Below are 27,603 nucleotides of genomic sequence, written 5' to 3'. Positions count from 1 at the left end.
TTCTTCTTCATCGGTTGGGCGTTTATCTTATTTCATTTATTTAATTTCCTATTTATTTATATTAAAATGTATATGTGATGAGTGACTTATTCAACTGAATCTGCCTTCCCTTGTCCCGCTATCGCTTTCTTTGTCTCCTATTTGGCTTCTCTCATGCATGTGCAATATGCAAAAATGTAACGGTAATTGAATTTCACTCATACACTCATCCTTGGTGGAAAAGGACGTGGGTGCCATAGGATTACACAAGTGAACCAAGCAGCGGGATAAAAACAATTGTCTGCAATTCCTTCTTCTCTTATTTCTCATACGATTTCCCCTGCCATATGTCACACAATCTAGTTTTACCCTGTCAAGTCCAATGGCAGGGCATATGAAGCTGAGAGTATTCATAATCCATTTTTTGGTTAATCATGTTAAACCCTTTTAGACCATTTCAAATTCCTTAGTTTTCACCTCTTTTGCGTTAAGGAGTTTCTCAAAATCTTTATCCTTTACGTCTTTTCGTCAAAACGCTTTTTATCAAACGTGAAAAATCTTAAAGCCTTAAGATGATAAAGCCTAAGGAATAGGGATGAGTTCGATCAATTTTAGACCGCAGACAGTGATCGATAGATCTGTTATTGATCATGTTCCATCTAAAAGATCTTATCGATTTAGTTGCGTCTCTTACTGGGTCTCCCTCTTTACAAATATGTATGTCCCTAAATTCAGCTAAGTAGGGTATTGACCAAGTCCAAGTCGTTGACCTAACTCAACATTTGCATTTGCCTTTCATCAAATTTAATCAAGTGAAAGTATTAAAGGTTTCATTTATGCCACAGGAAATGAATATGAAATATTTTTGCAAATTCCGTTTAGTTAGTATATGCTAAAGTTCGCACTTTGTCTGACCTTTGCACCACCCACAAGATTGAACCCAGATGTAAGAGCAGAAAAAAAAGTTATTTTAATATAAATATAAATAAATGCAATTAATGAAAACATTTTTCTCTACCGCAATGCCAAAGGTTACACGTGGAAAACAGTTGCCAATGGACTCAATAATAAATAGTTTTACAAATTTATTAATATATGTACATACATAAAAGAGACAGAGAGACAGAGAGAGAGAGAGAGAGCGTCTGTTTCTGTTGGTATCAAAAGTTTTAAATGTTATGAACTGATAAACGAACCACAAAACATGGAAAGGTTCATCTGCAATGTAAATCTGATTAAGTTACTAATTAATTAGTTTATGTTTAGGTCATTTATATTAAAAATTTAACCACTTATTGAAAGCTAAGCTTAATGACTAACTGATGCTCTGTTTAGTATAGTATGGATTACCTATCTGTGTTTAGTAGTAGAAATTATATTCATGGCTTTCAGAGATTGTACAGATTGAAGGATAATATTTATTTAAGCTTCAGCTACTGCCTCTTCCTGCTGATTTAATAATATATTTTGAATGGAAATTTACGGTCATTTCTCTTGCAGTCCAGTTATCTACGCTCATCTCGTTATGCAATGAGTCCTGCCCTATGTTGGGCCATGTATCACACACTGGACCTCATTCTGGGCATCATTATCATTGTGTCATGATGAAGCACCCACCACATGCCCATCTCCTCCACCTCTCCGCTTTCAATCCACTTGCCAGGAAGCAGGCTGAGTGGGCCCTTTGCATAATTACACAAACGCTTGAGCCTCAGACCATTAATAACGAGCATCGGCATTAATCAGTTTAATATAACAAATTAATTTCAGCGCTTAAGCGCAAAAGAACAAAACCAAAAACAAAATAAAAACCAACTCAAGCAAACTCAAGGGAAAAAAAGTTGGGAGGAAAAAAACTCTCCTTGTTTAACAAGCATCTCGAAATTGCTTTAAAATTGCTGAAAGTAATTGTTCAATTAAATTTAAACGATTGTTGACAATGTGTTTGCCTTGGCTTACAGCTTTCACAGAAGATATTAAAAATAAAAAAAATATAAAATTGAAAGAACAGGAAATTATGGGGCAAAAGGGAAACGCAAACTTTTTCGACAACGAAAAGGAAAAATAAAAATAATAATGAATAAAAAAGCCAACGAAAACTTAAGCTTAAACTTTTAAGCTGTCTTTAAATTTTAAGGTAATTTATCATGGCATTTTCCTTCGAGAGTTTGAGGAAATTGAACTTTCAATTGGAGAAGCAACGAAAAGGGCAAATTCTATAAGAAGATTAAAACATTCCAGCATTTAATGTCCTATAAATAAATCAGGCCCCCCCGAAAAACAAAAAAAGAAAAAATAAAAGGAAAAACAATTTGGATCAATGAACAAAGCCGACCCCAGCCAATAAATATCAATTGGCATAGAAGAGAAATGGTCATAGGAGTGAACAAAATAATAACATAAAACCTTGGTAAAATGTTATAATTTATGGTATCATAGATTTAACTCAAGCTCAAACGTTGACATCTAGCACGAGAGCGGAAAGCGAGGGAAGAGGCTCATTTGTGGGCAATTAAAATGCAGCCAAAACCATAAAAATATCAAACGAGAAAAAATAAATTCATCCGAAACTTGATTTCCTCAAGTTAGTGAGTCGACTTTGGAGTTATCCCTTACTAAAAAATTCTGTATACTTTATAATATTAATATTTGTCTTTGTTTTTAAATTGATAGTCATGAGACACTATCTTGAATCTCTGAAATTTGGGGAAAAAATCAATACCAGATATAGGCGGGTCTAAGATAGGGGGGGAAACTTTCTGCCCAAAAGTATGCAATATGCACTAAGCACTCCAAGAATTTAATTTAATGTCCTGTAAATAAAATATTCCTTGAAGTTATGCTTTAAGTTACAAGGCATTGAATATTTTTCCAGTCTATTGCATACTTTAAGGGTAAAACTTGCCACTTTTCATAGTCCTATATTCGACTATTACCTCACGTGTTTTCTTCGTGAACTAAAAAAATCTAAAACATATCCATTTCGGATTGTTTCATATGCATTCACTTATGTATATAACCTCAGAGCTCTAGGGTATACACAGGAAGCAAAACAAAAACATCTAACAATAAGTAAAAGTTTTTCTTTATTTTTTTTACACTTTAATTGCTTTGTGGGAGAGGATGAGTTTGAAGCAAAAAAAAGTTTGTCTGCGAAATTGTTTGACATATTGCCATTTAAATGTGACAACACATTTGCCTTAAATGCCCCGAAGGATAAAACAAATTAAATGACCTGAACATATAAACTTTCACAGGAGAACAACTAATGGAATTGTGAATGCCAACTAACAAATGTTGTTTTCAATTCAATATTTAAAATATGTATGTACTTATATTATGTTCCTTTTTTTGTTTTGGTGAATTTACATTTCCTTTAATGGCTTACAATGATCCATTAGCAGTAAAGTGACATGTCCGAAAAATGTTGTGATGACATGTTTGTTGGCCAGACAACCGCATTTATCATCCACTCCATCATTCAGACAGACACTGTGAGGCGAGGAGTGTTGAGGACATGAGGAATGAGATATTTTTATATACATACATACACAGAGAGTGATATAAAGTCATCAGATTCGTTGCTGTCATCAACATATAAACGCAATGTAAGCCACACAGACAGTTTTTAAAGTTTCAATAAAAACTTTTATTTCGCAACATTTTTGTTCTTATTTCTGCATTTTGGTCCGCTTCTTTGTGATGTGTAAATGTTGTTAAGCTCATTTATGTTACCACAAAATATTTTGTCAAATATTTAACTCCCCTCAGCAACACCCAAACACACACACACACAGTCGTTTCGGTGACATACAAAATAATCAAATGATAGTCAAACGCTCGTATGGTAAATAAACGAATATGACCCATGGGGCATATTACGTATACGAAATGTGTGCGCTCCAGCCAATTTTATTAACCGCAAAACTTTTTGAAGTACCACAAAAACAAAATGTGTGTGTGTATACGCGTGTGTGTTAGTGTGTGTGTGTGCGTGTGTGAGTAAGAAAAACACTTTATAGCCATAGAAATACAAAAAAGGGTTTTTTCTCTATTCCCCTACCAAAGAATAAACATAAATATAGAGGTATTTGTTTTGTTCATAAATACCCTAGATATATATGCATAGTTGATATTGATCGGCTTGGAAATATGTTAACCAAAAGTTTGTTTGACTTTTGTATAAGTTTGGTTGATTTACCTTTATGTGTGTGGGAGGGGGATGAGGATAAGTCAACCAACTAAGTTTATTCAATTGAAAAGTAAAAGCTTTTCAAGTTTGACAATTTCTTTTCATTAAATTTCTTTAAATGAGTCGAATATATTAGATTTTTAAGTTGAGTACTTTTGATTCTTCAATTACATACTCAAAACCAAAGTCAACTGAAATAGCTAAAAGTTCTCTTGGAATAGTAATTACTGCACAAAAATTTCTATAAACTTTAGCACAAAAATTTTTGCATATTTTTATGATTAAGCATAAAACGGACTTAAAAGGACTCTCTGGTAGATGTGAGAGCAAAAAAGCGAATGTCATACGCAAGTTTATTACCAGAATTTTTGAATGACAAAGAGAAAAATTTATGACCTTTAGCCGAATAGACATTCTTTTAGTGGTAGTAAAAAAGACATTCACAAAAAAAAAGGGAATTTCTCTTGCTCATGTAGAGAGAGGATATCAAAAAGTCGATCTCTTTTCGATTTTTAAAGACTTTGTCCGCATTGTGTGTGTTTTGTGTGGTTTATTGGCAACGTCTGGGGTAATCATGTGTAGAGCCAGGGCCAAGCGACCGAAAAACTTTTGTCATCAAATTAAACGTTCGCCTGCACTGCATGGCGTATACGTGATAATTTGCTTTGTGGCGCCGCCGTGCAAAACAATTACCCAGCAAAAGCAAAACAAAAGTGTAAGTTAGAGAGGGAGAGTGAGTGAGTGAGAGTAAAATATAATGTGGAAACATTAATTAAGCAAATAGAGAGAGGAAAACGCGATGGCAGGCAGTGAGCCAGGTGGGGCGTGTCACAGGTCTGTTTGTGGCAGTGATTGCGCTTTTGGCTAATTAGCATTGGCATAGGCCAAAAAAACTGCTTTCCCTTCTTTCCGCCACTCTGTGATTTTTCAGCTCTACTCTTTGCGGTTGTTGTTGCTACTCCAATGGATATGGATGTGGCATGTGGCAAGTGGAATGTATCTGGTGGCACGTGGCAGTGGTTTTGACTGGCTCCCATCTTCTGATTTTGACTTTGAGTTGACTTGACTTGACTGATTGGCTTATGCTAATTTCCTCTAAACAGAAAGACAATTGCAATGACAAAATAACTTTATCATCATCATGGCAGATTGATCTGTACCCCTATTCACCCCCTGTTCCCCCCTTTAGCATCACCATTTACATTGTGACATTTAATCAAATATATATGCAAATTTTTAGTAGATACATTAGTCAGAAAACATGAATATAACACGCTTTGATAATTAACATTTAAACGTGGTTTACCTTTCGTTTAACGTTATATTTCACTTGTAGGCAAACGGGAAAACGGAAAAACAAGAAAAACCAAGAAAAACTTCAAAAGCTGACTTAAACTCACCGCCCAATTTTGTCATTAATTTGAACCTTGGTGTCCCTTTTCCTTGGCCATTGTAAGTCAAGTTAATTAGTTACGACCCTGCGGCTTACTTTTTTTCTTTTTCTTTTTAATAAGTAAATGTAAGTCGAAACAGACAAACAAATGTCGTGTTGGGTGGGGTGGAAAAGGGGGGTCTAGACACGAAATGTTGACCAAGATCTCACAACAAGTTGCACTAATCAAGTTTAATTAAATTCAAGACATTACTTTCTGACTGATGTAATTTTTTCTAAATGTGATTCTTTTTGGTTTCCTGTTATACTTTTACTCAAAATAAACTGAAAAGATTTCATAGAATTCCTCTTTTTATAATGAGAAAAGCCGGAAAAGTTCTTGATCTTACAAACTTTTGTTTTTGGTTTGAAATTGGTACAAAACAAAGCCATTTTAAGGTGACATGGCCTTTATACTATGTTATTACACCGTTTTGTTAACATGTTGATCTAAGGAAGAAACACATTTATTGCCAGAAATTAATGGCACACGAGTTATTGGTACTTTATATGTTCCTATTTAGGTAAAACTTGGAAATCGTTAAAGTGAAAGCATTAAAATTGAGTTTATTGAAGAATCAAAGCCTTAATGCATCATGGGCATTTACTTTTTCATACTGGTCTATGAGGGAAAGACTTTGCATGGAAAACTTCAGGTTGCCCAATCTTACAAGGGTCATTAATTTTAAGCAATTTCGAAATGTTATCTTAATTTAAACCTGTGTGAAACATTTAGACTCTCTATTCTATGTTTACCTTATGATTCAAATTTTAAACTTGAAAACGCTGAAAATTCACATCAGAACTAAACCGAAGAGGCACTGAGCAGATTCAGTTTCATTTTTATACCCTTGCAGAGGGTATTATAAAATTGGTCAGATGTTTGTAACGCACAGAAGGAGACGTTTCCGACCCCATAAAGTATATATATTCTTGATCAGCATGAGAAGCTAAGTCGATATAGCCATGTCCGTCTGTCCGTCTGTCCGTCTGTCCGTCTGTCCGTCTGTCCGTCTGTCCGTCTGTCCGTCTGTCCGTCGGTGCGTACGCGTTTTACTCAGCCATCTTAAGAGCTATCGGGATGAAATTTTTTTTGGGAGCTTTTTTTTACCCGGGTGAGATAAAGTATGAAAATCTTTGGGATCGGACTACTATATCATATAGCTCTGGAACAAAAATTTTTGCAAAAATTGGAGTATCCCCATGAAATTTACCAATATAATAGAATTTGATATAAAATCTCAGATCCCAAAATTTGACCCTGATCGGATAAATAGAACACAAGTTACAGTCTATATAAATCGGTTCAATCGCTGCCGGCAGCTCTGCTTGCTGCCTACTACGTCACCATCTGTTAACAGAGCACATGCATACACACACAGACGCAACGCTACATAAACTGTATGTGTATGCGTGCGTTGCTTTGCTTAGGGAATGAGGGAAGAAGAAGAACAAATTGTACATAGTATGAAGAGTAAAATTGTTTTGTTTGTATATTAATGAATTGAGTTGCAGAAAAGAAATTTTGAACATGTGAAATTATTATTGTCAAGGACTGCAAGGGTATATAAACTTCGGCATAGCCGAATTTAACTTCTTTGATATTTAAAATATTCGATTAACATTACTGACTCCTTATTTAGTTACAAATCGCACAAGTTATTCTTAGTTGTTGCCATGAAAAGCCAAGCCAATAAAATATGAGCCAAAATATTTCACTATTACCATTTCCGTTTATGTGCACAACTGTTAAACAAGACTTAAAACGTTTAAAGAAACGAAATGTTTATATAACAAAATGTAAAAATAAACTCCGCTTTAAGTTAACATCAAAGATTTACGTTAATATAGTGTTTTCATTGGCTTGGTAACTGTCCCTTACTTTTCTGTAATAATATGATAAATCAGAAAATATTTAGCCAATTTATTAAAGGCATTTCATCAAGGTAAATAGAGAGGATTTGTTTATCCTTAGCCCATTTGTTATAAGTCTAGAAACTGGCAATTTTTACTACTTGAATTTTGTAGTTGTTTTGGTGTAAAAGAAAACATGATTTGTTAATCCAAATAATTTGATTGTATTTAACATAAAAGTTCTACGACTTATAACAAAAAATCGCCCTATCAATATCTAAGAATAGAATTTTATTTGATGAGAAACAGATTTAAAATTTTCCATTTTAGTTTTTGAATGAATTCTTTTTATCAAGCCGAAGGCCGAAACCGCTTTAATGATTAGTTATCAATGATTTAATTTATTCTTAATTAAATAAATTCCTCTCTTTACTTGAGAATAGAAAAATCGTTAATTTATGATTTCTCAAAGAAAACATAATTTTGTTTTGTTAGAGGAAAATAGTTTTATCTAAATTTTCCATTTCCATTTGACATACAAATATTTATCATAGCTCTGAATATTGTTTACTTCACATTTTTTTAATTAGATGAACTAAATATATGTATTTAATCAACCTTCACCTTGATGACGTAATTACAATTAGTTTTTTTCGAAATCTTTTAAAGAAATCCTCACTGACCAAAATGGGAAATCGAATATTAATTTCGGTATAAAATTAGTGTTAATCAATTATGGAGCAACAAAAAATCAAAGGAGCTATATTTAGGTATATATCTTTCCCTATTTCATTGCCATCTACCCGTATAATGTTTCTTCTTGTGTCAAAATAAAAACAATATAAAAGTTAAACAACTTGGAACTTTTGTTTTGTTTTGCTTAATTTTTCTGTTATTGTGTTTTTCTGTGTCATGTTGATTAAAAATTTATAATTTTGATTGTGTATTTCATTCTCTTTTGAGAAGCTCTTGTCAGCAGAATTCTTGTTGTACTTGTGCACAATTTAATGAAGTCAACAATTGTCAAAAACTTTTCACATTCAAAGATACAGAGGGGTGGAAACTTTTCTCCAACTCCCATTTCTTTCTGTTCTAGAATAAATAATTAAAAATTACTCTTTTTTTTTCTCCTTTAGCCGCATGCAAAAATTTTTCCAACTTTGCACACAAAATTTAATGGAAAATAAAGCAGGACCAACTTTTTGACACTTGCAAAGTGCTTGAAATGTGTGTGTGTGTAAATATATTTCCACAACAAAAATGATCTTACCGAAAAACTAAGAACACAATTTTTTCTAAAATTTTTTCAACTGCACTCGAAATTAGACACTTTTTGGACACTTTTCTCACACCGAATCGAACCGACGGCTAGAGTCAATAGCGAATATTTTGCTAGACACTTTGTTGGTTTTTTTAAATAAATTGTTTCCCCCTTTTGCTTGCTGTTTTCCACTTGCACTACAAATTTTCCGACCCGACCGCTTGTTGCGAATCCGTTGAAAGGACTAACTGAAGAAATTTTGGCCAACCGGCTAGCAAGTCTTCTCCGATCCAATAAAGTCCACAGACAAGCTCCACATGCGGAAAAGTGGAAAAGCGCGGCAAATTTTGATGTAAAATGAAAACCACCATGTGCCCATGAAAAGCGCAAGCGCCAGTAAATAATCTTTTGTGGATGGCATTTCCCTCACTCTCAGTTTTCTTTGCCTCTCACTTGGAGTCCACACTTTCAGCCAGCCAACTGTTGCTTGCCTCGTTTAAAGGGGGCCCGATGAAAATTTCATTCATAATTCCATTTTTCACACATTTTCCTCGTCTCTCAATGGAGGAATATTCCGCAGCTGTTCTAAAATTCATATAGATGGAAATATTTGGCCTAGACATGGGAGAAGAAGCATTTCACATGTCATTAGACATTTTCAGCATATTTGCTCGACGAAACGATTTTGGCCGCCAAGTTGATAGGGTAACCACATCAAAGCCAACTGATATCCTGGCATTTGCGGTGAATGGTTTTCAAATGACTTGAAAAAAAAAAGAACCAATCTCTTCAATCTCTCATGTCAAGTGCCTTCTCACAATAAATTAATGCCATGTTTTATTTCTGTCAAGTATACACTTATGTTAAACTTATCAGATAATTTCATTTGATAGCAACCAGACAGAACACACACACACACAAACACATGCATATACAATTCTAATTTATTTATAAACAAAAATAATTGTTTAACAGTTGCCAAGCAAAGCAACGCAATTGTTAGCCTAATTTGATTAGATTTCATGTCAAAACTTAACTGAAAGTTGTAAGTAAGCTACAAAATGACTTTAATCCTTTTACTATCTCATTGTGGTGCTTAGTTCGTTGGAATGAAATATGTATATAGATTTATCTTTAACTGTACAAGATAACTTTTTCTTACTTGAATCCTTTCAAGTCCTTTGGCATTGCTTTTACAACTTTTCCATGCGTCTCTTTGAATCTCTCTTTTCATTTAGCTGTTCATCTTAAAGCAATCTGAGATCTTTCTACAGAACATTACCTGGCTTATATTCTTGACCACCTGCATCGCATCTGGGATATTTGGCTGCAGCCATTAAGGCATTAATAAAATATTTCAAGAAAACAGATTCAAAGCAATCGACCACATCAAACACTTAGAGAAAGGGCACTGAAAAAGGCCGTAAACTATTTGATTGATTGATATTTCGGGGGGTTCCCAGACTCCTCCAGGTCTGTCACCCTCAATCCATCCATTGTTGCAACTTCTCTTTAAGATTTCCGTTGTTGTGCATGTATTCAGGCCTTTGGCTTACCTGGAACTCGCACCCAAATCTTCGTTGTTCAGTGACTTTGTTTTTGAATACATTCCTAAGACGGTTCAGTTAAATAAAACAACGACTTTATATTTAGAATTGAAATTCTTTATAGAACTGTATAAAGTTTTAGTTTAAACTTGCTCAGCTGTTTTTTTTTTAGTCGCTGTCTCACGCAAAATGAGTTAAAAAACGGCTAAGAAAAAAATTGTCTTTTGATTACTATAAATTGCTCATCATCAATCAAAATTATCAACATCATGTTTAGCTTTGGAACTTGTTTGTTTGTTTTGGTGGACAACAAAGTGGATGAGAATTACTCATACTTTTCCTTGTCTTGTTTATTCTGATGCACTTTTTGTCTGAATTTTATTTAAATGCACTCAAGTCTAGTCACATTTTTTTGCCAAATGGAATGTCAAGAAACTTATGACATATTTATTCAAGTGTCATGCGAAAGTAAGTAGAAATGGCAAACACAAATTTCAGATACAAAGTTGCAGCAGCACGAACACTTTATTTGTTAGAGATAAGATATTTAGTTTATTGCAATAGGATTGTTTAACCAAATTTGTCACAGACCAATTAAAAGAATTCAAATATTCTGCTGCTTAGTTTAATTTATTTTCGTTTTTATTTTATTTTCATTTTATTGGTATATTCCATATGGTTAAAGATCGCCATTATTAACATCAAGTTGAAGTTGTGTTAAAGCCGCAGAGTGAGGGGTCCAATAGGCAGGCCAAAAATATGAAGCAACCCTCGGTCGTTGGAGCCATGTACATCAGAAGCAAGGCAATGACCATCACATAGAAGAGAACCAAGTTTAGAATCATCTCGTAGCACTATCTTTGACTTTGGCTGGCTTTCGAATTCAACTTAGATCGCAATTAGTTCTAGCGTATTTATAGGAAAAATGCATCAATGCATCGACAGGCAGCAACTGTGCAAAGATATGAACTGACATCTTTGATAAATACATATATTTATTTTATCTGTTTTTTCTTTTTCTTTTCTTACATAATCTTTGTGAAATGAAATTGTAGCGAAAGACGGCTAACAAAGGCAGCAGCTTATGTAGTTTCCTATTTGCTGATCTCTTATTGTTTTACCGCCCACAACTTTTCATTACAACACAATCTTTGTCCCTTGTAACGCCGGCATCCTAATGCCGCGCACCTGGATGCCAGCAAAGTCACGAAAAAGCGGCAGCAGCAGCAACAACAACAACGCGAAAAGATTTAAGTTGTTTAACTTTTTATAGCCAGGCTAAGTTCTGTGCATGAAGCAAGCCAGCACAAACACCCACATACACAGGTCCGACAGTTTAAGCCAAATTTAAAACGAAATCAATTTCAATTTACCTCCACCTTTGCCTATTTCCTGCTAGAAATCTTTCTACAAGAGCTGTACATGTATTTATTTAAAAAAAAAACAGGATTTAATTTTTTGGTTTTTAGGCCCAGACGCATGCCCACGTATATCTATAATAAAATATAGGACTCTTCGGTGTGGGGTCGACTAGGTACCCTGGAACAGGTGGATGATTACAAATTTATCAAAATACGTAAGATATTTCTATAGGGCCATGTTTTTCCATCTTTTTAAAAGATTTTCTAGTCCTTCATTTGGAAACAAAACGACAACTACGAATAGGGGCTCCTTAGATGTCTATCACATAGTCCATACTATCCCTGAGCTCTATGCCTTAAGGGGTATTGAAATGTGAACTCAATGAGTATTGGGACAGACCCACGCATTTGACACACGCCACAATCACATTACGCATACGCCACGTGCTGCTGCCAAATGCTGGCAAATCATGGAAAAATCAGGTGGATGACTTGCTATTGAAAACGTATATAAATAAATATGTGTATTCGAAATAGTGTTAGGTCATGATTGAATGGATTCTGATGCCGAATCATAAATTTCATCTTTCTGCACTCTTATTCCATCTGACATACGAGCGAGTGATAGATATTTAATTAATTTGCCGTCTATTTGCTTTAAGCAAATGTGTCTGCGCCAAAAAAGGATGGAGGGGAGATCTCGGGGAAGTAAAAAGAAGAAGAAGAAGGGGTTTATTTGCGCACGTTGGCCTCTGTTCTCTGTCTGTAGAACGAAGTAGAAAAACAAATTTAACAGCTGCTGTGTATGTGGGCGGTTAAATGGGAGGTTGAATGGCGTCGTTGCTGCTGTCGCCGTTGTCATCAATGTCAACGCTTTGCTGCAACTTTGTGGCGCCCTTAAGTATGCTAACGTAAATATAAATTGGATTTTTACACCTTCCCGTTCACTTGACACTCTCTTCGTTTTCGTTTTTCTCTCTTTTTGCCATCACTTTTATTGTCACTTAAAATCGAACTTGGGTAGAAGCAAATCGAACACATGCTTTTAGGGTTTGTCTACACGTGACTTCTGAACTGCATTAAAAGCCAGTCAATTGTGGAATTTTATGGCAAAAAAAAAAGTCTACCACACCGAAAATGCTCCCGATTGGGTCATTAAACTTGCCGAATTGAGACAATTAAATGGGTTAGGTTTAGTTGAATTTTTAGCTTAGTCTTCAATTTATTCAAGTTCAAAATTCTTTAGCCTTAAATATCTTCTTCTTCAACTAAAAATTCCTAGGCCTTTTTCCTATTTAAATCATCTTGGATTTATGTGATTTATGCAACTCCATCTAGATAAGCTGCTAACAAAGAACGCAAATGTCCTGCCATATCTTTTTCTACTCTGTTTAAATATCGTTTTTTTTTATTTTGACATGAAGCAAAAGTTTTTCTTCTCCCTTCCAAAGACAACACAACAAAGAAACAGCTCTTAAGTGAAGTCTAAACAATTGTTTAACATTTAGCCGAAAATCGGCACATTTTGTTGCAGTAAAAGTTTTCTTCACACGCCCTGACGCCCCATTTTTTCGATGTTTTTCTCCTTTTTTTTTTTTGTGAATTTATTCTTTTGTACTTTTTCTTTATGCTTAACGGTTTGCGGTTTCTTCTTTGTGGCAGACAAAAAAAGGTTTTCGGTAGTCCTTTCAATGGCTCTGGCTCTGGCTTTGGTTCTTGGTCTGCGGCTCCTGAGGTTAAATGCCCCAAAAAGTAGGCAACACAAAAATATTTTCAGCCATGGGCCGCTGCATGGAAAGGTAAGTGGAATAAAGAGAGATAGAGAGAGAGAAAGAGAGAGTGAAAAAAATACCCATTACACTTGTTGGATGGGCTCCGTTTTGAAACCCTTCACCCACATTCAACCCAACCAGTCTCCATTGCGGCTTTCTTTCTTTTGTTTGGCTTGAACCATTCAACTAATTAAATGGCAATTGATTTGTATGCCAGAACAACAAAAGAAGAACAAATTGATGTGCGATTGCCAGTGTGTGTGTGTGTGTGTGTGTGTGTGTGTGGGTGTGTGCGTGTGTGTGTGAGTTATTGTTCTTCATTGCCTTTCGTGTGTATTTATATGTATGTGTTTTTTTCCCTTTGCCATCAGACAGCAAACAAAAACATATTTAATGGCAGAGGCTTAACAGAAACACAAACGAGAGCATAGTAAAAACAATGTCATTGAATAATTTATTGATTTTCATTTAAAGTACACGATAAAACGTGTATTTATTACTTTGAAATGAAATTTTCATTCTGCTTGAGTTTGTTTTACCCTTACCACCATGAACCCCAAGGCATCGTTTGATTCGTTTGTCAAACAGAAGCAAGAAAAAATACAAAGTAAAAATAAAAAAATATTTCCCTTTTGCGGCCAACATACTGACTGGCTGCCTGGTTGACTGACTGACGGACTGACGGCCTGATGAAATGTTAATTTTTGATCCCTGTAAGCAAAATAGCTCTATTTGCATAGATGGGTTGGTCCTTTCCTCCCACTTGGTTGTGTCGAAGGCTCCACATTTGAATGCTCTTGCAAATTTCATTTGCTGATTGGGTTCACTTAGGAATTTGGCTTTGCCTCTAGGCTTAATGTGAACACACATACACCCACACACGCACACTCGCCAAGGATGTGGAGGAGAGAAGTTGGACAGAGAGCTTGTTGCTTGTCATTTAATGCAGGGAATTCAAGAAATGAAGCAATTGTGGTGGAAATTTGGCAGAGTTTTACACTCTCTTTTAGTAGCCATTAACAATAATATATGATGCAGACATTTATCTATTTCAACTATGGTTAGAATGGGTAGCAGAAGTGGCCCCAAAGTATCTTTAATTAATTTACACATATGAGTATTTGAGTTGGAGTTAAATCAGTTGAAATTTAAGCAAAAATGAGGAAACTAGAAATTTAAAAACTTGTGAAACTGTCGAAGGAACTCCATTTCATAAGAGATTACTAACCCTTGTGGAGCGCTTCTTTGTTTCTGTGAAAGAGCATTTATTACGTGATTCCCGCAAAGTTCGTTGAATTGAAATTGAAATTGAATTCAGGCAATTGGAGGCAAACATTCAACATCCTACACAGACACACACACCCATACATACATACATATATACGAGCACAACAAATTGCGTCAAAATGTACCCAATTTTATGTAACCCACTCTAAACTCTTGGGTCAGGGGTGACTATTAAATTTCCACAAAATCACCGTCACAATTTCCACACTTTCACAGTTTTCGGTTTGGTATCCGACTGAGTATTGGGTAGATGGTGGCAACTGAGTGGGTCTTCTATTTGAACAACGTTTTGGGGTAATTCAATACGACACTTTCCATGGTCCATTTTTGTAGGGGACAAAAGAGAGAAATACTCCAACAATTTGCGTTCATTGTGGCGGCTGTGCAAATCCATTAATGTCGTACTCCTGCTCCTGGCAAGGCTTCTCTTTTACCATGAACGCCTATTTATGTATAAAGAGCTGAAATTACATAACCAACTCACGTAATTTCTGAAGGCACACAAAAACAAAAAACAACGCACTCAGTTAGGCTTTAATGCGCTTTGCACTTAATTAGTGCAAAATAACTAATGACAAACTTTGCACTCGACTTTCATTCCTAGTTTCTGCTTGTTTGTTGACTTAAGCATTCAGCCAAGCGTAAAGGAGTTGAAGGAGCGAAGAGTTGGCAACTATTTGTCTTGACTTTGAGTCCATCTGCTGGTTCATGGGGGTTCAATGGATGATGTATCTCATTGCTGTCACTCAGTGGCAAGTAAAACACTTTGCTTGAATGTCAATTAAGTTCAGACAATGATGACGGTGATAACGATAAGGAAGAGGAAGATTTTTGGTGCCTAATATTTATTTATAGACTGAAATTAGTCCCAAATGAATTATAAGTCAAAATGGTGTCAAGTGTAATTAAATGTTACACTGCAAAATAAATTCTACAAATTATTCCCCTCGAATATGATTTATGTTCATTTAGCATATAATTTAGTCTGTATGGATCGTATATGGGCATCTGATTGATCTGCTGAAACGTTTTGTGTTTCAGTTAATCAACTTTGAGAAATTGCAAAAAAACAACTGGCGGTTGTTTAATGGCTAAGCCACATTTAATATTTACTTGGCCAATATGTGTCTTTGATATACAAAGTTGTGCAAGTTGTTACTTATAAGCATTATATAAACGTTCTCCTACACTGAGAGAATAAGCTTTAAGCCAGTGACTAAAACCACCCTGCCGGAAATAAATGCTGAAAATTTTTTATATATATTTTTGTATAATTATATTAGAGGCACATATGTATGTATGTATTTCTATATAGATCTAACTTATTATTGATCGTTTGTCGTTATCATGAATTCCTTTGTTGTTCCTTGTAGATCCTTGGAATGGCCCATTAACCAGATGATGATGACGACGACGATGATGAGGATTTTGTCGTTGTACGGAATGGACAAGCACGCAAACGGAACAGGCAAGCGAAAACGAGGAAACAGGACTCGGCACTTGGCAGGACAAAGACTAGCAGCATGGATACCAGCAACAGGTAAGTGATAAGCTTAGAGTTATTCATTGTGAAATGCGTATGGGCCAAGTCAACTAACAGGAGAAATTCAGAGTAGCGACTGACTTCTGTGAAACGGCAAGGTCGTATTTATATCAAATTAATGGAGTATTTACACAGATGATGCCTCAAAGGTATGCCTATGGAAGTGCACGTGCCTTTCTGGTGTATGCACTGGAATCGATTGAGTAGTTAGTATAAAGAAAGTTAATACTCTGTAATAACACATACGGATCAGAAAAACTATTTTATTTTTGATATTCTTAGTATTAAAAATTCTTACTATAATAGTATTATTATTATGATTTGTATTATTAATTAATACACTTTATACTTTTCCAGGCTCACCGAATTGTTTACTATGTCCAACACATAAAAAAATCATAGCATTTTGTGATTTTAATGCGATTTTACAACACTCCTTTTTAGCTTGTGCAGCACTTGAAACTATAGTTAGATAAACCGAGCTATATCAAATTTCCAAAGCAACGTTGTTTTTCAAATTTTGGACAGAGTAGAAATATTTTTCACTTTTATGAAATTCTAATGTGAGAATAGTGCGTTAAGACACCACACTTTGCTTGACTTTTGATGTTTGGATAATTAGTCCTTGGTGGTGGATGCTGTTGTTGTTGTTTTAAAGCATATACAATTAGGCAACCCCAACGAGTAAAACTGCTCTCCAACAACATAAAGACCCACATTGTTTATGAATTCATGGTAAATTGATTTCAACTTTTGTTTGGTTTTTGAATAACCTTTGTAAAGTTTGAGTATTTATACAGATGAAATGTCTCTAAGGAATAGTTTGTCGTTGCACTAGGATCTAATCTGTCTTAAACAGCACTGTGAAACAAATTTTTTCGAAATTATAAAAATAGATGCACCAAAATTTCCGAAAGTAGTTTTTTGAGAGATTCGGGGACATTTTCACGGTTCATCTTATTAAAAGACTTCTTGTCAGTATCCAGCCAATAATTTTGAATTAAAATGAAAATTGATCATAAATCATAAAATTGATATAAAGTTGATCCTCCATGGTTCTTTTACTGCCGTACAACTAAAGATGGCTGCCGCAGGACTCAAGACGACAGGGCAAAGTCATTTCCAACAGCTGGACCAGAAACAAAATAAATATGTACGATGCCAAATTGAATTGTGGAAATGGAATATAAGTTTGCAATTCAATCAAATTTTAATGTGCTTTCTGAAGAACAGGGCATAAAGAAACTAAATTTTGTTAACTTTGCGGGTTCTCAATCCCCTCCGTTCTTGGTTGTTGCTTCAGTTGTTGTTGTTGTTGTTGATTCAGTAGTTGTTGATGTTGAGGTTGAAGCTGTTGTTGCTGCTGTTGCTGCTGTTGTTCTTCGACGGAATGGACAGAGTGGGGAATTAAATCTGCATGCCCAGATTAGAAAGGTTGACTCAGCGAAAGGCACAACAAACACCAACAACGTGGAAACGACCAACAAGTAGACCCAAATAGTTGATGGATTCATGGTGACTTGATATCGTCTTTCGTTTGGTTTTACCTATTTGAAAGCGCAAGCAATCTTAACTGACTTCTGTGATCTGGCCAAATCGTATTTATAGATAGTCAGCCTTTAGCGGTAGAGTTGTGTAATCTTCATGAAGGGTTTGACGTAGTTTGTGCCCTAAAGTCTAACAAAAAGACAGCTGACAACTGGGCCCCATAGTCGATAACAATTTTCTTTTCATCACACAAAGAAAGATAGTTTTTGCTTTATTTACATTTATTTTTAAGTGGCACGTTTCTCTTGTTTCATAGTTTAAATATTGTTTATGAAAAGTTACTAAACGTTCCAAACATTGTATCCTTGTAAGGGTTTCCGATAACTGGCTTATCCACTAGAACTGCTGGATGCCGCTGCGGTTGTTGTGCGGAATGGACATATCCGGGCACGCAATAGGCAAGCAAACAAAAGGAAAGTAGACTCAGTGCTGGGCACAACGGACAGCAACAACATCGAGACGAGCAGCATATAGACCCAAAGTGTTGATGGATTCATGGTGAAGAGACCTTAACTGACTTCTATGAAATGGCGAGTTCGTATTTATATGAAGTTATGATCTATTTACACAGATGATCTTCACATACATGAGGAAGTACATAAGTTCAGTTAATGCAAATGTTGCGAAATTATTCCCATATTTACTTATTCCCCTGTTTCTCATGATGCTACAATATGTTGCCAATAGAACAAAGTCGGGAATATGTATGTACATATGTGCCAATAGAACAAAGTCGGGAATATGTATGTATGTATGTGTAAAATGTATGCATGAGTCTCGAAATGCAGCACTGGATCGCTCTCTCCTTCTGTTTGCCGTCGGACAAAATAGATGGATAAAAGTATAAAATACGAAAAAAGCAACAAAATTTAAATTTTATGTCTAGCTTATTCTATAATTACAAAATTATTGAATTCTCTTGTTTTTCCTTAAAGTTTCTCTTCCTATCATCTTACTCTCACTGTCACGCATTGCGTATACGTTATTTTTTGTTAACCTTTTCTTACTTTTAGACGTCAAAGCGAAAAAACGCTTTATCTAAATAGTCGAATGTGTGCGAAAGAACGGCCTACAATATAGCAAATAACGAAGTTATTGATGGAAGACACTGTTTACCACCGATTGCTCCTATTTGAGCTATTTGATACAGATGGCCGATCTTGATTAATTTTGCCACAGGTGTTGTGAAGATGTAAAAAACTTACCAATATTGAATGCCGCTCACTAATTTTCGACAATAGCTCAGACTATAACGAAGTTATTGATCCGATTTGGCTGAATCCGAGATATACAAACTGTGCAGTATATACAAACTTACATGAGAAATTTCAACTCTATAGCTCTAAGCTCTTGATTCAGACGGACGAGCGGACTAACGTCACGCTTATCGAGAATATATATACTTAATATGGTCGAAAATGCATTGCACACTCCCTTTTGGAAGGGTATAAAATGGCATGTTACCGGTCCTCTGCTTTAAATTCCATCTCCTTCAAACAACTATCTCACACTTTTTATACAACTGTTCGAATTGAACGTTAAAGAGTAAGATATTCGCTGCCAATGATTGCATTTCACGTTGAAGTGTACAAAAATTGCAGTGCATTTTCTATTCAAGAAGTATTTTTTAAGTTTTTCAAATTTAACTGAACACATAATTTCGTTGATTTTATAATTAATATTTTAATATTGAAGTGGCATTTCGTACATCTATTTTAGTAGGTATGTTTTTCCTAAAAACTAGTTATCTTGCTTTTTCGGGCAATCGTCTTCGTTAGTAGCTGATTGAATGCAATTTTAGCCTCCAGTCTTTGTTGTTGTAGTTGTTGTTGTACGGAATGGACAAACGTCTAAACGGAATAAGCAAGCCCAAAGAAGAACTGTTGGCTCCACACTTGGCAGGACGAACAGCAACATTAAAGATACCAGCAATAAATTAAGCCATAACACGGATAGCTTCATAATGAATCCACTTGAGTTTCGATCTAATAGACTTTTACAAAACGCACTGACTTCTAGTCAAACGCAATGGTCGTATTTATATGAAAATTATCATCTATTTGCACAAATGCCCACAAGTTGACCCATTGCATCGTCTTTGACCCATAAAACATGTGTACTTAGACGAGTGCGTTTACCCTGTTCATGTTTTGCATATTCGGCCTACTTTCGAAAGCCAAAACACACTCAGTAATAACTATTTAAGCCTAAAGCAGCTGTCAACTGGTCACTTGACTAACTTAAAGCATTAGGATCAAACTGTGTAACAAAAAATTGATTAGAACTTAGCTAAGGAATCCCAAAACTAAGAAAAACCATAGACTGCTCATTTTTAGGATGCTTAAAACGAACCGTATGAGAGGTTCCTACAAAGGACTAACATAAAAATTGATTCAACTTACTCTCAGACATTTCCCTAATTTCATCTGCTATTTTTGGACAAATATCCAAATGAAATTAGCATCTATCTAAGTGCGTGTGTGTGCGGTTAATATAAATGTCTAACCAAATTTGATTTGCCATTTCGAATTCCCTAATAAATTCTGTGCGTGTCAAAGAAATTGAATTAAATGATTTACGAGGCGTAGGCCAAAGACTCCAAAATAAAATGCCAAGAATTTTTTGTTAATTAACAAACTCCAACAACAACAAAAAAGAAAAGAACATACAAACCACACAAACACAAAAGAAAGCAACAGACAGTAGAATATTTTTTTTTTTTTTTTGCTAGGGGGAAAATGTTAAATAAATAATTAACTGCAACAAATTAATGCTGAAAATTCGAAAATGCTTCAATGAGCAAGCACAAATGGAAAAGTCTTGTTATTGTTGTTGCCCACAAAGTTTTTTGGCTAATTGTTGCCTGAGAAAGAGGAAAAGAGAGAGAGAGAGGGAGATAAAGATGGATGGGAATAAAGGTCAGAACTAATTAAATCAGCCAATTTTCCTTTCGCTTCCTTTTGAATAATTCTAGTTAACAATCCATTCGGTTGGTTAGAAAATGATTACGTGGGAAAAATGAATTTCCCATTGAGATAATAATGTAATGATGATGAAGGAAAACATTATATACATATGTAGTTCCAATCAGCATTAGTTAAAGGCATGAACTAAGCTTGTTATTTTAATTTAGTTAAAGATTGCATTCTCGTTTTTTTTGCAGTTTCTTTAACATTCTTTGTTCATATTTCTTCACTTGCTTTCATCTGCACCATTTCATTTTTTGTTGACTTGGTCAGTGCTTTCTCTTTTTACCTTTCCCCTCCTTCGTCCCTCTCTCTCTCTCTCTCTGTCTGAGCTACGTTTCACCCATCTGATGGGTATTAAGTTAAGAGCACTTGATAGCCATCCGGAAAACGAGCACAAACAGAAAATAAGTGAAAATTGACAGACAAAAGGATGTAAGAGCCTTACGGAATTCCTGTGTAACAATGAAAAGGAATTTTATACAAAATAGAATAGAAAACTTTTTTGCGGCCAACTGTGGCAATTAACACAAGTTTTCTAGCCATCAACGAAGAGTTTGTTCAAAACTGACAACGAGTCTGCCAAACAGCAGCGGAAACGGAAGTAAGCTAAAATGGCGACGCATTTGCATATAAAAAAAGCTAAAAATGTAAATGAATTACAAACAATATTTTTGCGTTGCCCAACACTTGACAAGTGCGTCATGTAAAACGACGCAGTTACTCCCCACACACACTCACACACACACACACACATAGACATACATGTGTTTCTTTGTGATGGCCACGCGCCGCAGACATTTTCATGAATAATGCATCCGCGATATAAACAAAAAAGAAAAAACCTGAAATGTAGACAAAGGATAAAACTTACCATAAACAAGCCCGTCTGTCGGTTGGTCGTTTGTTCGGGCGGTCGGTCGGGCGGGTGTAATGCCTTAAAAATCGTAAAATCTAGCACAACAATTAACAAGAAATAAACACCAAAAATGTTAATGCCTTGCGACAGTTGCTGCAACCGAATTATGCAAATTCGTGTTTAATTTTAACAAGGGTTTTCCCCATCTTCTCCTTTTAACTGTCTTGTAACTGCTGTAACAAATGTTTCACCCACTCACACACACACACACCCATAAATCCAAGCCAAAGATGAATTATGAATGAAGTTTATGGCCACGTAGGCTAAGCTAGAAATCATAAAACGTTGAAATTTTTTAAGGTAAAAATGTTCTAATCAATTGGTCACATCTGAAAATTCTAGAAAGAAAGCAACAATTTATTTATTTATTCATGACCTGTACTTATATGTAGCAATGGCTTCATCGGTACTACTTTAAGCTTGGGTGGCGGGATAGTGGGAGTTAATAGCTTCGGTAGTAGGCTACTGGGGTTTACTAGTTTAGGTAAAGGGAGCTTTAGGGGGTCTGTTCCCTCGGTGGGTAGACTAGCTAGCCTAGCAGGGCTCGCTGCTTTGGGTGGGGGGCTAGAAGGGTTCGTAGGCTTAGGTGAGGGGCTTGTGGTGCTAGTTGACTTTGTTGAGGGACTTGAGGGGCTAGTTGGCTCTGTTGAGGAGCTTGAGGGGCTACTTGGCTTTGTTGAGGGACTTGAGGGGCTAGTTGGCTCTGTTGAGGAGCTTGGGGGGGCTTCTTGGCTTTGGTGAGGAGCTTGGGGGGCTTCTTGGCTTTGGTGAGGAGCTTGGGGGGCTTCTTGGCTTGGGTGAGGAGTTTGGGATGCTACTTGGCTTTGGTGAGGAGGTTGTTGGGCTAGTTGGCTCTGTTGAGGAGATTGGGGGGCTAGTTGGCTTTGGTGAGGGACTTGGCGAGCTAGTTGGTTTAGATGAGGCACTTTGGGGGCTAGTTGGCTTTGGTGGGGAGCTTGGGGGGCTAGTTGGCTTTGATGAGGGACTTGGGGTGCTAGTTGGCTTTGGTGTTGGACTTGTTGTCGGAGGTGGGCGACTTGTTGTCGGGGGTGGAGGGCTTGATGTCTGTGGTGGGGAGGTAGTTGTCCGTTTCGTCGTCGTTGTTGTTTCGCGAGGGCTTCTTGGGTCTACTTTTCCGAAAAGCATTGGCTGTTTCAGGATCGCTGAGCGACTTCTAATAGTTTGTGCTAGCTTTCCAAATTGTCCCAATAGATCGCCAATATCTTTAAAAAAGGTTCCACCAGCATTCAAGGCATTTCCAACGTTTTCAACAGCTTCCGCAAGACCATTTTCCTCCGCTGCTCTCGTTAATTGCACAAGCAATAAGCCTTAAAAATAAAAACCATTTTAAATACTTTTCAGAAATTGATTGGAAATAACTTACCCAATAATGTAAATTGCAGTAGACAAAATTTCATCTCGATGTACAATTCTTTAATAAAGCAAACTTATGTTTCTTGAAGCCTATTTATTACATTCGAGCGTAGCAAATTCAAGTTCTTAACTAATAACCATATTAATTGAGATTAAATTGGCTTTTACTTCAAGAAGATTTTATAACCAATTTAAAGTGAAATTTCACAGTTGAAAATGTCACGAGGCATTTCAAGCAGGAATTTAATTTTTAAGATTCAAAATCCCAGAACAAACTTTAAATTTAAATGAAAAGACTTTGTGTCTTTTTGAAGGGGGAAAATCGCGCAAATTAAGAAGAAAATTTGAACGGTTTCATAGTTAAAACTCGGTTCGGTGAGTTTTCATACACAGTAAAGTCAAGCAGAAACTTTTTTTATTTATGATTTACTTTTAACTTCATTCTGTCCCGTTCTATTATTGTATCGAGCTAATTGATGTCCTGCCAACATCTCTCCCACCATTCCAACTCTCCACAATTTGTCGCCAATGAATTTAAATGCATTTCCAGCTTTATTTACAACATTTTCAATGGCATTGGCTGCGCTTTCGAATCGATTTCCCTGTGCTCTAGTTAATTCCAGATAACTTACAACTTCCAAAAATAGGTAGAAATTATTTAAAAAGAGAAATTACGTGAGATATCAACAAATATCAACTTACACAAAAATGTCAATAAAATTAAATGGAATCGCATATTGTCGTAAGACTGATGTAAAATATAAAAAATAATTTTTTCATTTCAAGCTGTTTATATTACATTTAACCGTAGAAACTTCAATTAGGCATACTCTCTAGACAATCTAATTGATGATTCATGGAGTATTCTCCAATAGAAAAGTGTAATTATAGGAAAAGAAAGAAATTTATACTTCTAATATATCGAAAATCTCCCAGAAAACGCCAGGTTATTATAATCCAGCTAGTTGAGCTCCTGCTAACATCTCTCCCGCCGATCCAGCCTTCCACAAATAACCGCCTATTTTTTTTAACAAGACTTCCAGCACCAGTTATAGGATTACTCAATAAATTGGTAACGGACTCGAGATAACCCTCAGCTCTAGTTGGAACCAGACAAATTAGAGCTTTTCAAAAACAAGTAGCCATTAGTTCAAGAAAGCAAATACAAAATTAGAAATGTTAACTTACACAAAAATGTGAATAGAATTAAGTGGAAACGCATATTGTCGTACGAATTTTATAAAATATAAAAAATCTTGGCATTTCAAGCTGTATATATTACAATTATCCGTAGGAATTTAAATTAGATTCACATTGTAGTAAATATAATTGATATTTTATGGACTATTCTTCATAGAAAATGGTAATTAAAAGAAAAAAGTGATGACTCCTGGTTATTCTGCTCGAGCTAATTGAGCTCCTGCTATCATCTCTCCTATCGTTCCAGCTTTCCACAAATAATCGCCAATATATTTAAATATATTTCCAGTACCATTTATGGCTTTTTCAATATTATGGGCAATGGATTCGAGTTCCCTTAAGTCTGCTCTAGTTGATTCCACATAAATTAGAACTTTAAAATGTAATTACGAATTATGTTATATCAGAAATTTCATGAAATCCAAATGTTAACTTACACAGAAATGTGAATAGAATCAACTGAAAACCCATTTTGGCGTATGACTTTGGCAAAATATAAAAACCAACTTGGCTGAAATCAGCTGTATATATTTTATTTTTCCGTAGGAATTCGGATTAGGTTCACGCTGTTGTCAATATAATTGATATTTTATGGACAGTTCAGCATTATGCAATAGTAATTATCGAAAATTAAAAACTCCCAGGCAATACCAGGTTAATTTGCCATTAAAAACCAATTTATTTTTGTTAATTTTTCTTAAAATGGTTTAATTCTTCCTAGCTCTCCCAGCAGTTTAACATTCCATAGTTTATCAACTGCATATATCAAGAAATCTCCAGTTGCGATAATGGCTTCTTTAAAAGGATCAAAATTATATTCAAGGTCATCTGGCGAATCCTGCAGATATAAATATACTTCTCAAACGTTTTTATTAAAAATCGTTTAGAGCAAACCTCAAAATTACAAAGAAGGACTTACCAAAACATGCAAATTGTAAAAAGAAACGCATCTTGCCACTAAATATAAATTAAAACGATTCCACTTTGAGCTGTAGGTATTTTGTAATGGACTAACCGTGACAATTCTTATTAGTCAAACACTTCATCTAAAAATAATTGCTATTTTATGGTATCCACTGGACTTTCACAATGAAATGAATTAGTTTAATGAAATCTTTTGTTTTGTAAGAATTTCAAATTTCAAAGTTACCGATGAAAGTTATCGATTATCGGTTCGACACAAATAGTGGGGCGATTCGGAAAAAATAGTGGGAAAAACAGATGTTTTCTGAGCTTGTGAAAATATTTTCAAAGTTGCGAAACTCGAAAAAATCCAAACACCATTTAACACTCTGAGTCAAAATAAAACCCCCAAATTTTGAGGAGTAGCCACGTGCGGAGCCGTTACATAACCCATTGGGATTGTGAAACATGCCCGGCGCCTTGGAAAGCGAACAGGATCCTGTCGAGGTGATGCTTAAGAAGACCGGCTGCATCGATCTTCATTACAAGGTGCAAGAGTGTATTGCGGAAACGGGGGACTGGCGCATGTGCCAGGAAAAGGTGAAGGAGTTCAAGGCCTGCATGCAAAAGTATGTGGACCAGCAGAGTAAAAAGTATGCCAATGTTAAGTAGACTTCTTCGGAAGCTACTCAGTTCCAGCGTCCCAACATCCACCAAATTAGCTCTGATAGTACGTGGGGATCTGAAAATGAGCAAGGGCAAGACGGCGGCACAATGCGCCCATGCGGCAATTATGTGCTATCAGAATGCGGCCCAGGGATCCCAGGAACAGAGTGCCCTGCTTCAGTATTGGTGCCGCATGGGCCAGCCAAAGATTGTGCTACAGGTGGAGAACTTTAGAGAATTGGAGGACTTACAACTTAAAGGAAGGGAAGCCAAAATGGTGGCTGCATTGGTACGGGACGCTGGGCGTACACAACTGGAAGCGGGAACAGCTACGGTACTAGGTCTGGGACCAGCTCCAACTGAAGAAGTGGACAAACTGGTTAAGCACTTGAAATTGTTATAGTTATTATATTTTTTTTTTTTGTTGTAATTAAATATTAATAGAAAGAATGGACCAACTTTAATTTGATTTCTTGGCAGCTGTCGCGAATGTGGAAATGGTCAAAGACACAGCCTGACCAAACATCTCCACAAGATCGGAAGTAACACGTTCCGTAATTTGGCGTAGTTTTCCATTAGATTCACCGCAAATCAAACGTTCTATGCGTTGCGTGGGACACTGCACTTGAACCGAAGTATAAATGACATCTGGAACAGGATTAAAAGTTTTATTTGGGTCAGCATAGGGCCTTTTCCATTTCAACTTACTTTTCTCCACACTGTAGTATTCTAGTTCGCATTTTAAATTGTAGGGTATCTCCTGTGGTAAATAGTCCAGCAGACGGGCACGTACGCTCTCCACAATTAAGGCTTCGGGGCTGGCATCTGTATGAACATCTGAGGCATATTTCCACTCTCTTGGCTTGGCCAAGTCCAGCAGATAATCCTGCAGCTCATCCAAACCATTCCCAGTTAAGCCGGACACTAGAAAAACATCGTGAAAGTGACTCCAATTAGTTGTACGTTGCCTTAAGCGTGTGCCTACGACTGGTTCCACTTCCTTCGCATCATTTCGCACAGGCACACCCTTGGTCAATCTATCGCCCGTAAGCGTGTCATTGGTCAAGGTTTTGATCAAATCCAAAAGGACACGTTTCGATTTCAGTACATCAATCTTATTCAGTATAAGAAAACTCGGCAGATTAGCGTACGCCTTTAGGGTATCCAAGACAGTTGGATGCAATTCTTTGCGTGTCCAACTATTCGAGGCGTCGTGCATTACGGCTATAACATCAGCATTCTGTATGGCATGGCGATACGAGCTCTTGAAGCTCTGCTCTAAATTATGCTTCCTTATCTCACGTTGTGTCACCAACCCGGGAGTATCATGGAACACCAACTGTGTCTGTCCCGTAGTACAAATGGCTGAATGTGATTTGCGTGTGGTATGCACCTTGGCCGAAGTGGGACAAACCTAAGGATTAAGTTGATGTCTTGGGATATTACAGCTTGTCTTGATATTTCAAATATTTACTCTGTGGTTTATAATGTGGTTGATGAACGTGCTCTTTCCAACATTGGGTACTCCAATGACAGCAATGTGCAGAGACTTTTGCAGGGCTTGCGTCTGCGACGGCTCCTCTTGGCGTTCGGCCTCACCGGTTGGTGGCGGCGGCGTAGCGGAGACTGCTCCATGGGTTTGGCTGGCGGCGTTCAGATTACGTACATTAATCAGTAGCAGATTATGCGTTCTATGGCCATTTAATAGTTTTAAAACTTTACCAAACATCTTGCTCTTGCACAAAACACAAATTCGTAACCAACAGCTGATTTCAGCACAGTGGCGCCGTCTCAGATTA

At 36.2% G+C, this 27,603-nt stretch overlaps 7 protein-coding genes and 2 long non-coding RNA genes across 9 annotated transcripts in view; 2 read left to right on the top strand and 7 right to left on the bottom strand.

Annotated features, from left to right (window-relative positions):
• The window catches only part of CCHa2-R (CCHamide-2 receptor), a 32,984-nt gene extending 24,042 nt beyond the window's left edge, over positions 1–8,942 (bottom strand). The window contains exon 1 of the mRNA XM_068290304.1: positions 8,728–8,942. The gene's annotated coding sequence lies outside the window, so the exon portion shown is untranslated. The remainder of the gene's footprint in view (positions 1–8,727) is intronic.
• A 1,934-nt stretch (positions 8,943–10,876) lies between these two features.
• On the bottom strand, positions 10,877–11,161 carry LOC137577041 (uncharacterized). Its single transcript, XM_068290404.1, has one exon. It carries the CDS (start codon positions 11,108–11,110, stop codon positions 10,967–10,969), a length of 144 nt encoding a protein of 47 aa, XP_068146505.1. The 5' UTR covers positions 11,111–11,161; the 3' UTR covers positions 10,877–10,966.
• A 6,818-nt stretch (positions 11,162–17,979) lies between these two features.
• Positions 17,980–18,279, bottom strand: LOC137577485 (uncharacterized). The gene has a single exon (XM_068290967.1). The coding sequence runs from the start codon at positions 18,271–18,273 to the stop codon at positions 18,106–18,108; it is 168 nt and encodes a 55-aa protein (XP_068147068.1). The 5' UTR covers positions 18,274–18,279; the 3' UTR covers positions 17,980–18,105.
• Positions 18,280–19,573: 1,294 nt separating this feature from the next.
• LOC137577898 (uncharacterized) lies at positions 19,574–19,738 on the bottom strand. The gene has a single exon (XM_068291461.1). It carries the CDS (start codon positions 19,736–19,738, stop codon positions 19,574–19,576), a length of 165 nt encoding a protein of 54 aa, XP_068147562.1.
• Positions 19,739–22,760: 3,022 nt separating this feature from the next.
• On the bottom strand, positions 22,761–23,097 carry LOC137577099 (uncharacterized). The gene is made up of 2 exons (XR_011032365.1): positions 23,046–23,097; positions 22,761–22,989 (listed from the first exon to the last, which is right to left on the bottom strand). It is a non-coding gene; the product is annotated as an uncharacterized lncRNA (long non-coding RNA).
• Positions 23,098–23,433: 336 nt separating this feature from the next.
• Positions 23,434–23,806, bottom strand: LOC137577767 (uncharacterized). The gene is made up of 2 exons (XR_011032477.1): positions 23,738–23,806; positions 23,434–23,669 (listed from the first exon to the last, which is right to left on the bottom strand). It is a non-coding gene; the product is annotated as an uncharacterized lncRNA (long non-coding RNA).
• Positions 23,807–25,475: 1,669 nt separating this feature from the next.
• LOC137576126 (cytochrome c oxidase assembly factor 4 homolog, mitochondrial) lies at positions 25,476–25,810 on the top strand. The gene has a single exon (XM_068289014.1). It carries the CDS (start codon positions 25,607–25,609, stop codon positions 25,808–25,810), a length of 204 nt encoding a protein of 67 aa, XP_068145115.1. The 5' UTR covers positions 25,476–25,606.
• Positions 25,794–26,258, top strand: LOC137576125 (peptidyl-tRNA hydrolase 2, mitochondrial). Its single transcript, XM_068289013.1, has one exon. It carries the CDS (start codon positions 25,794–25,796, stop codon positions 26,205–26,207), a length of 414 nt encoding a protein of 137 aa, XP_068145114.1. The 3' UTR covers positions 26,208–26,258.
• Positions 26,193–27,576, bottom strand: LOC137576124 (GTPase Era, mitochondrial). The gene is made up of 3 exons (XM_068289012.1): positions 27,279–27,576; positions 26,513–27,218; positions 26,193–26,452 (listed from the first exon to the last, which is right to left on the bottom strand). Exons 1-3 carry the CDS (start codon positions 27,531–27,533, stop codon positions 26,265–26,267), a joined length of 1,149 nt encoding a protein of 382 aa, XP_068145113.1. The 5' UTR covers positions 27,534–27,576; the 3' UTR covers positions 26,193–26,264.
• Between the last annotated feature and the right edge of the window lie 27 nt (positions 27,577–27,603).

Source organism: Drosophila tropicalis, unplaced genomic scaffold, assembly GCF_018151085.1.
Source record: "Drosophila tropicalis isolate 14030-0801.00 unplaced genomic scaffold, ASM1815108v1 contig_593, whole genome shotgun sequence".
Lineage (NCBI taxonomy): Eukaryota > Metazoa > Arthropoda > Insecta > Diptera > Drosophilidae > Drosophila > Drosophila tropicalis.
Note: the sequence above shows the minus strand (reverse complement) of the source record. Positions and strands in the feature narration are given on the sequence as shown.

Bases quoted from the DNA above. Each gene is read 5' to 3' on its own strand.
- LOC137576126 (XM_068289014.1), top strand. From the start codon at position 25,607: ATGCCCGGCGCCTTGGAAAGCGAACAGGATCCTGTCGAGGTGATGCTT.
- LOC137576125 (XM_068289013.1), top strand. From the start codon at position 25,794: ATGCCAATGTTAAGTAGACTTCTTCGGAAGCTACTCAGTTCCAGCGTC.
- LOC137577485 (XM_068290967.1), bottom strand. From the start codon at position 18,273: ATGAATCCATCAACACTTTGGGTCTATATGCTGCTCGTCTCGATGTTG.
- LOC137577898 (XM_068291461.1), bottom strand. From the start codon at position 19,738: ATGAAGCTATCCGTGTTATGGCTTAATTTATTGCTGGTATCTTTAATG.
- LOC137577041 (XM_068290404.1), bottom strand. From the start codon at position 11,110: ATGATTCTAAACTTGGTTCTCTTCTATGTGATGGTCATTGCCTTGCTT.
- LOC137576124 (XM_068289012.1), bottom strand. From the start codon at position 27,533: ATGTTTGGTAAAGTTTTAAAACTATTAAATGGCCATAGAACGCATAAT. The intron at 27,219-27,278 runs GTAAATATTTGA...CTTAATCCTTAG, and splicing joins ACCACATTATAAACCACAGA to GTTTGTCCCACTTCGGCCAA. The intron at 26,453-26,512 runs GTAAGTTGAAAT...ATCCTGTTCCAG, and splicing joins ATACTACAGTGTGGAGAAAA to ATGTCATTTATACTTCGGTT.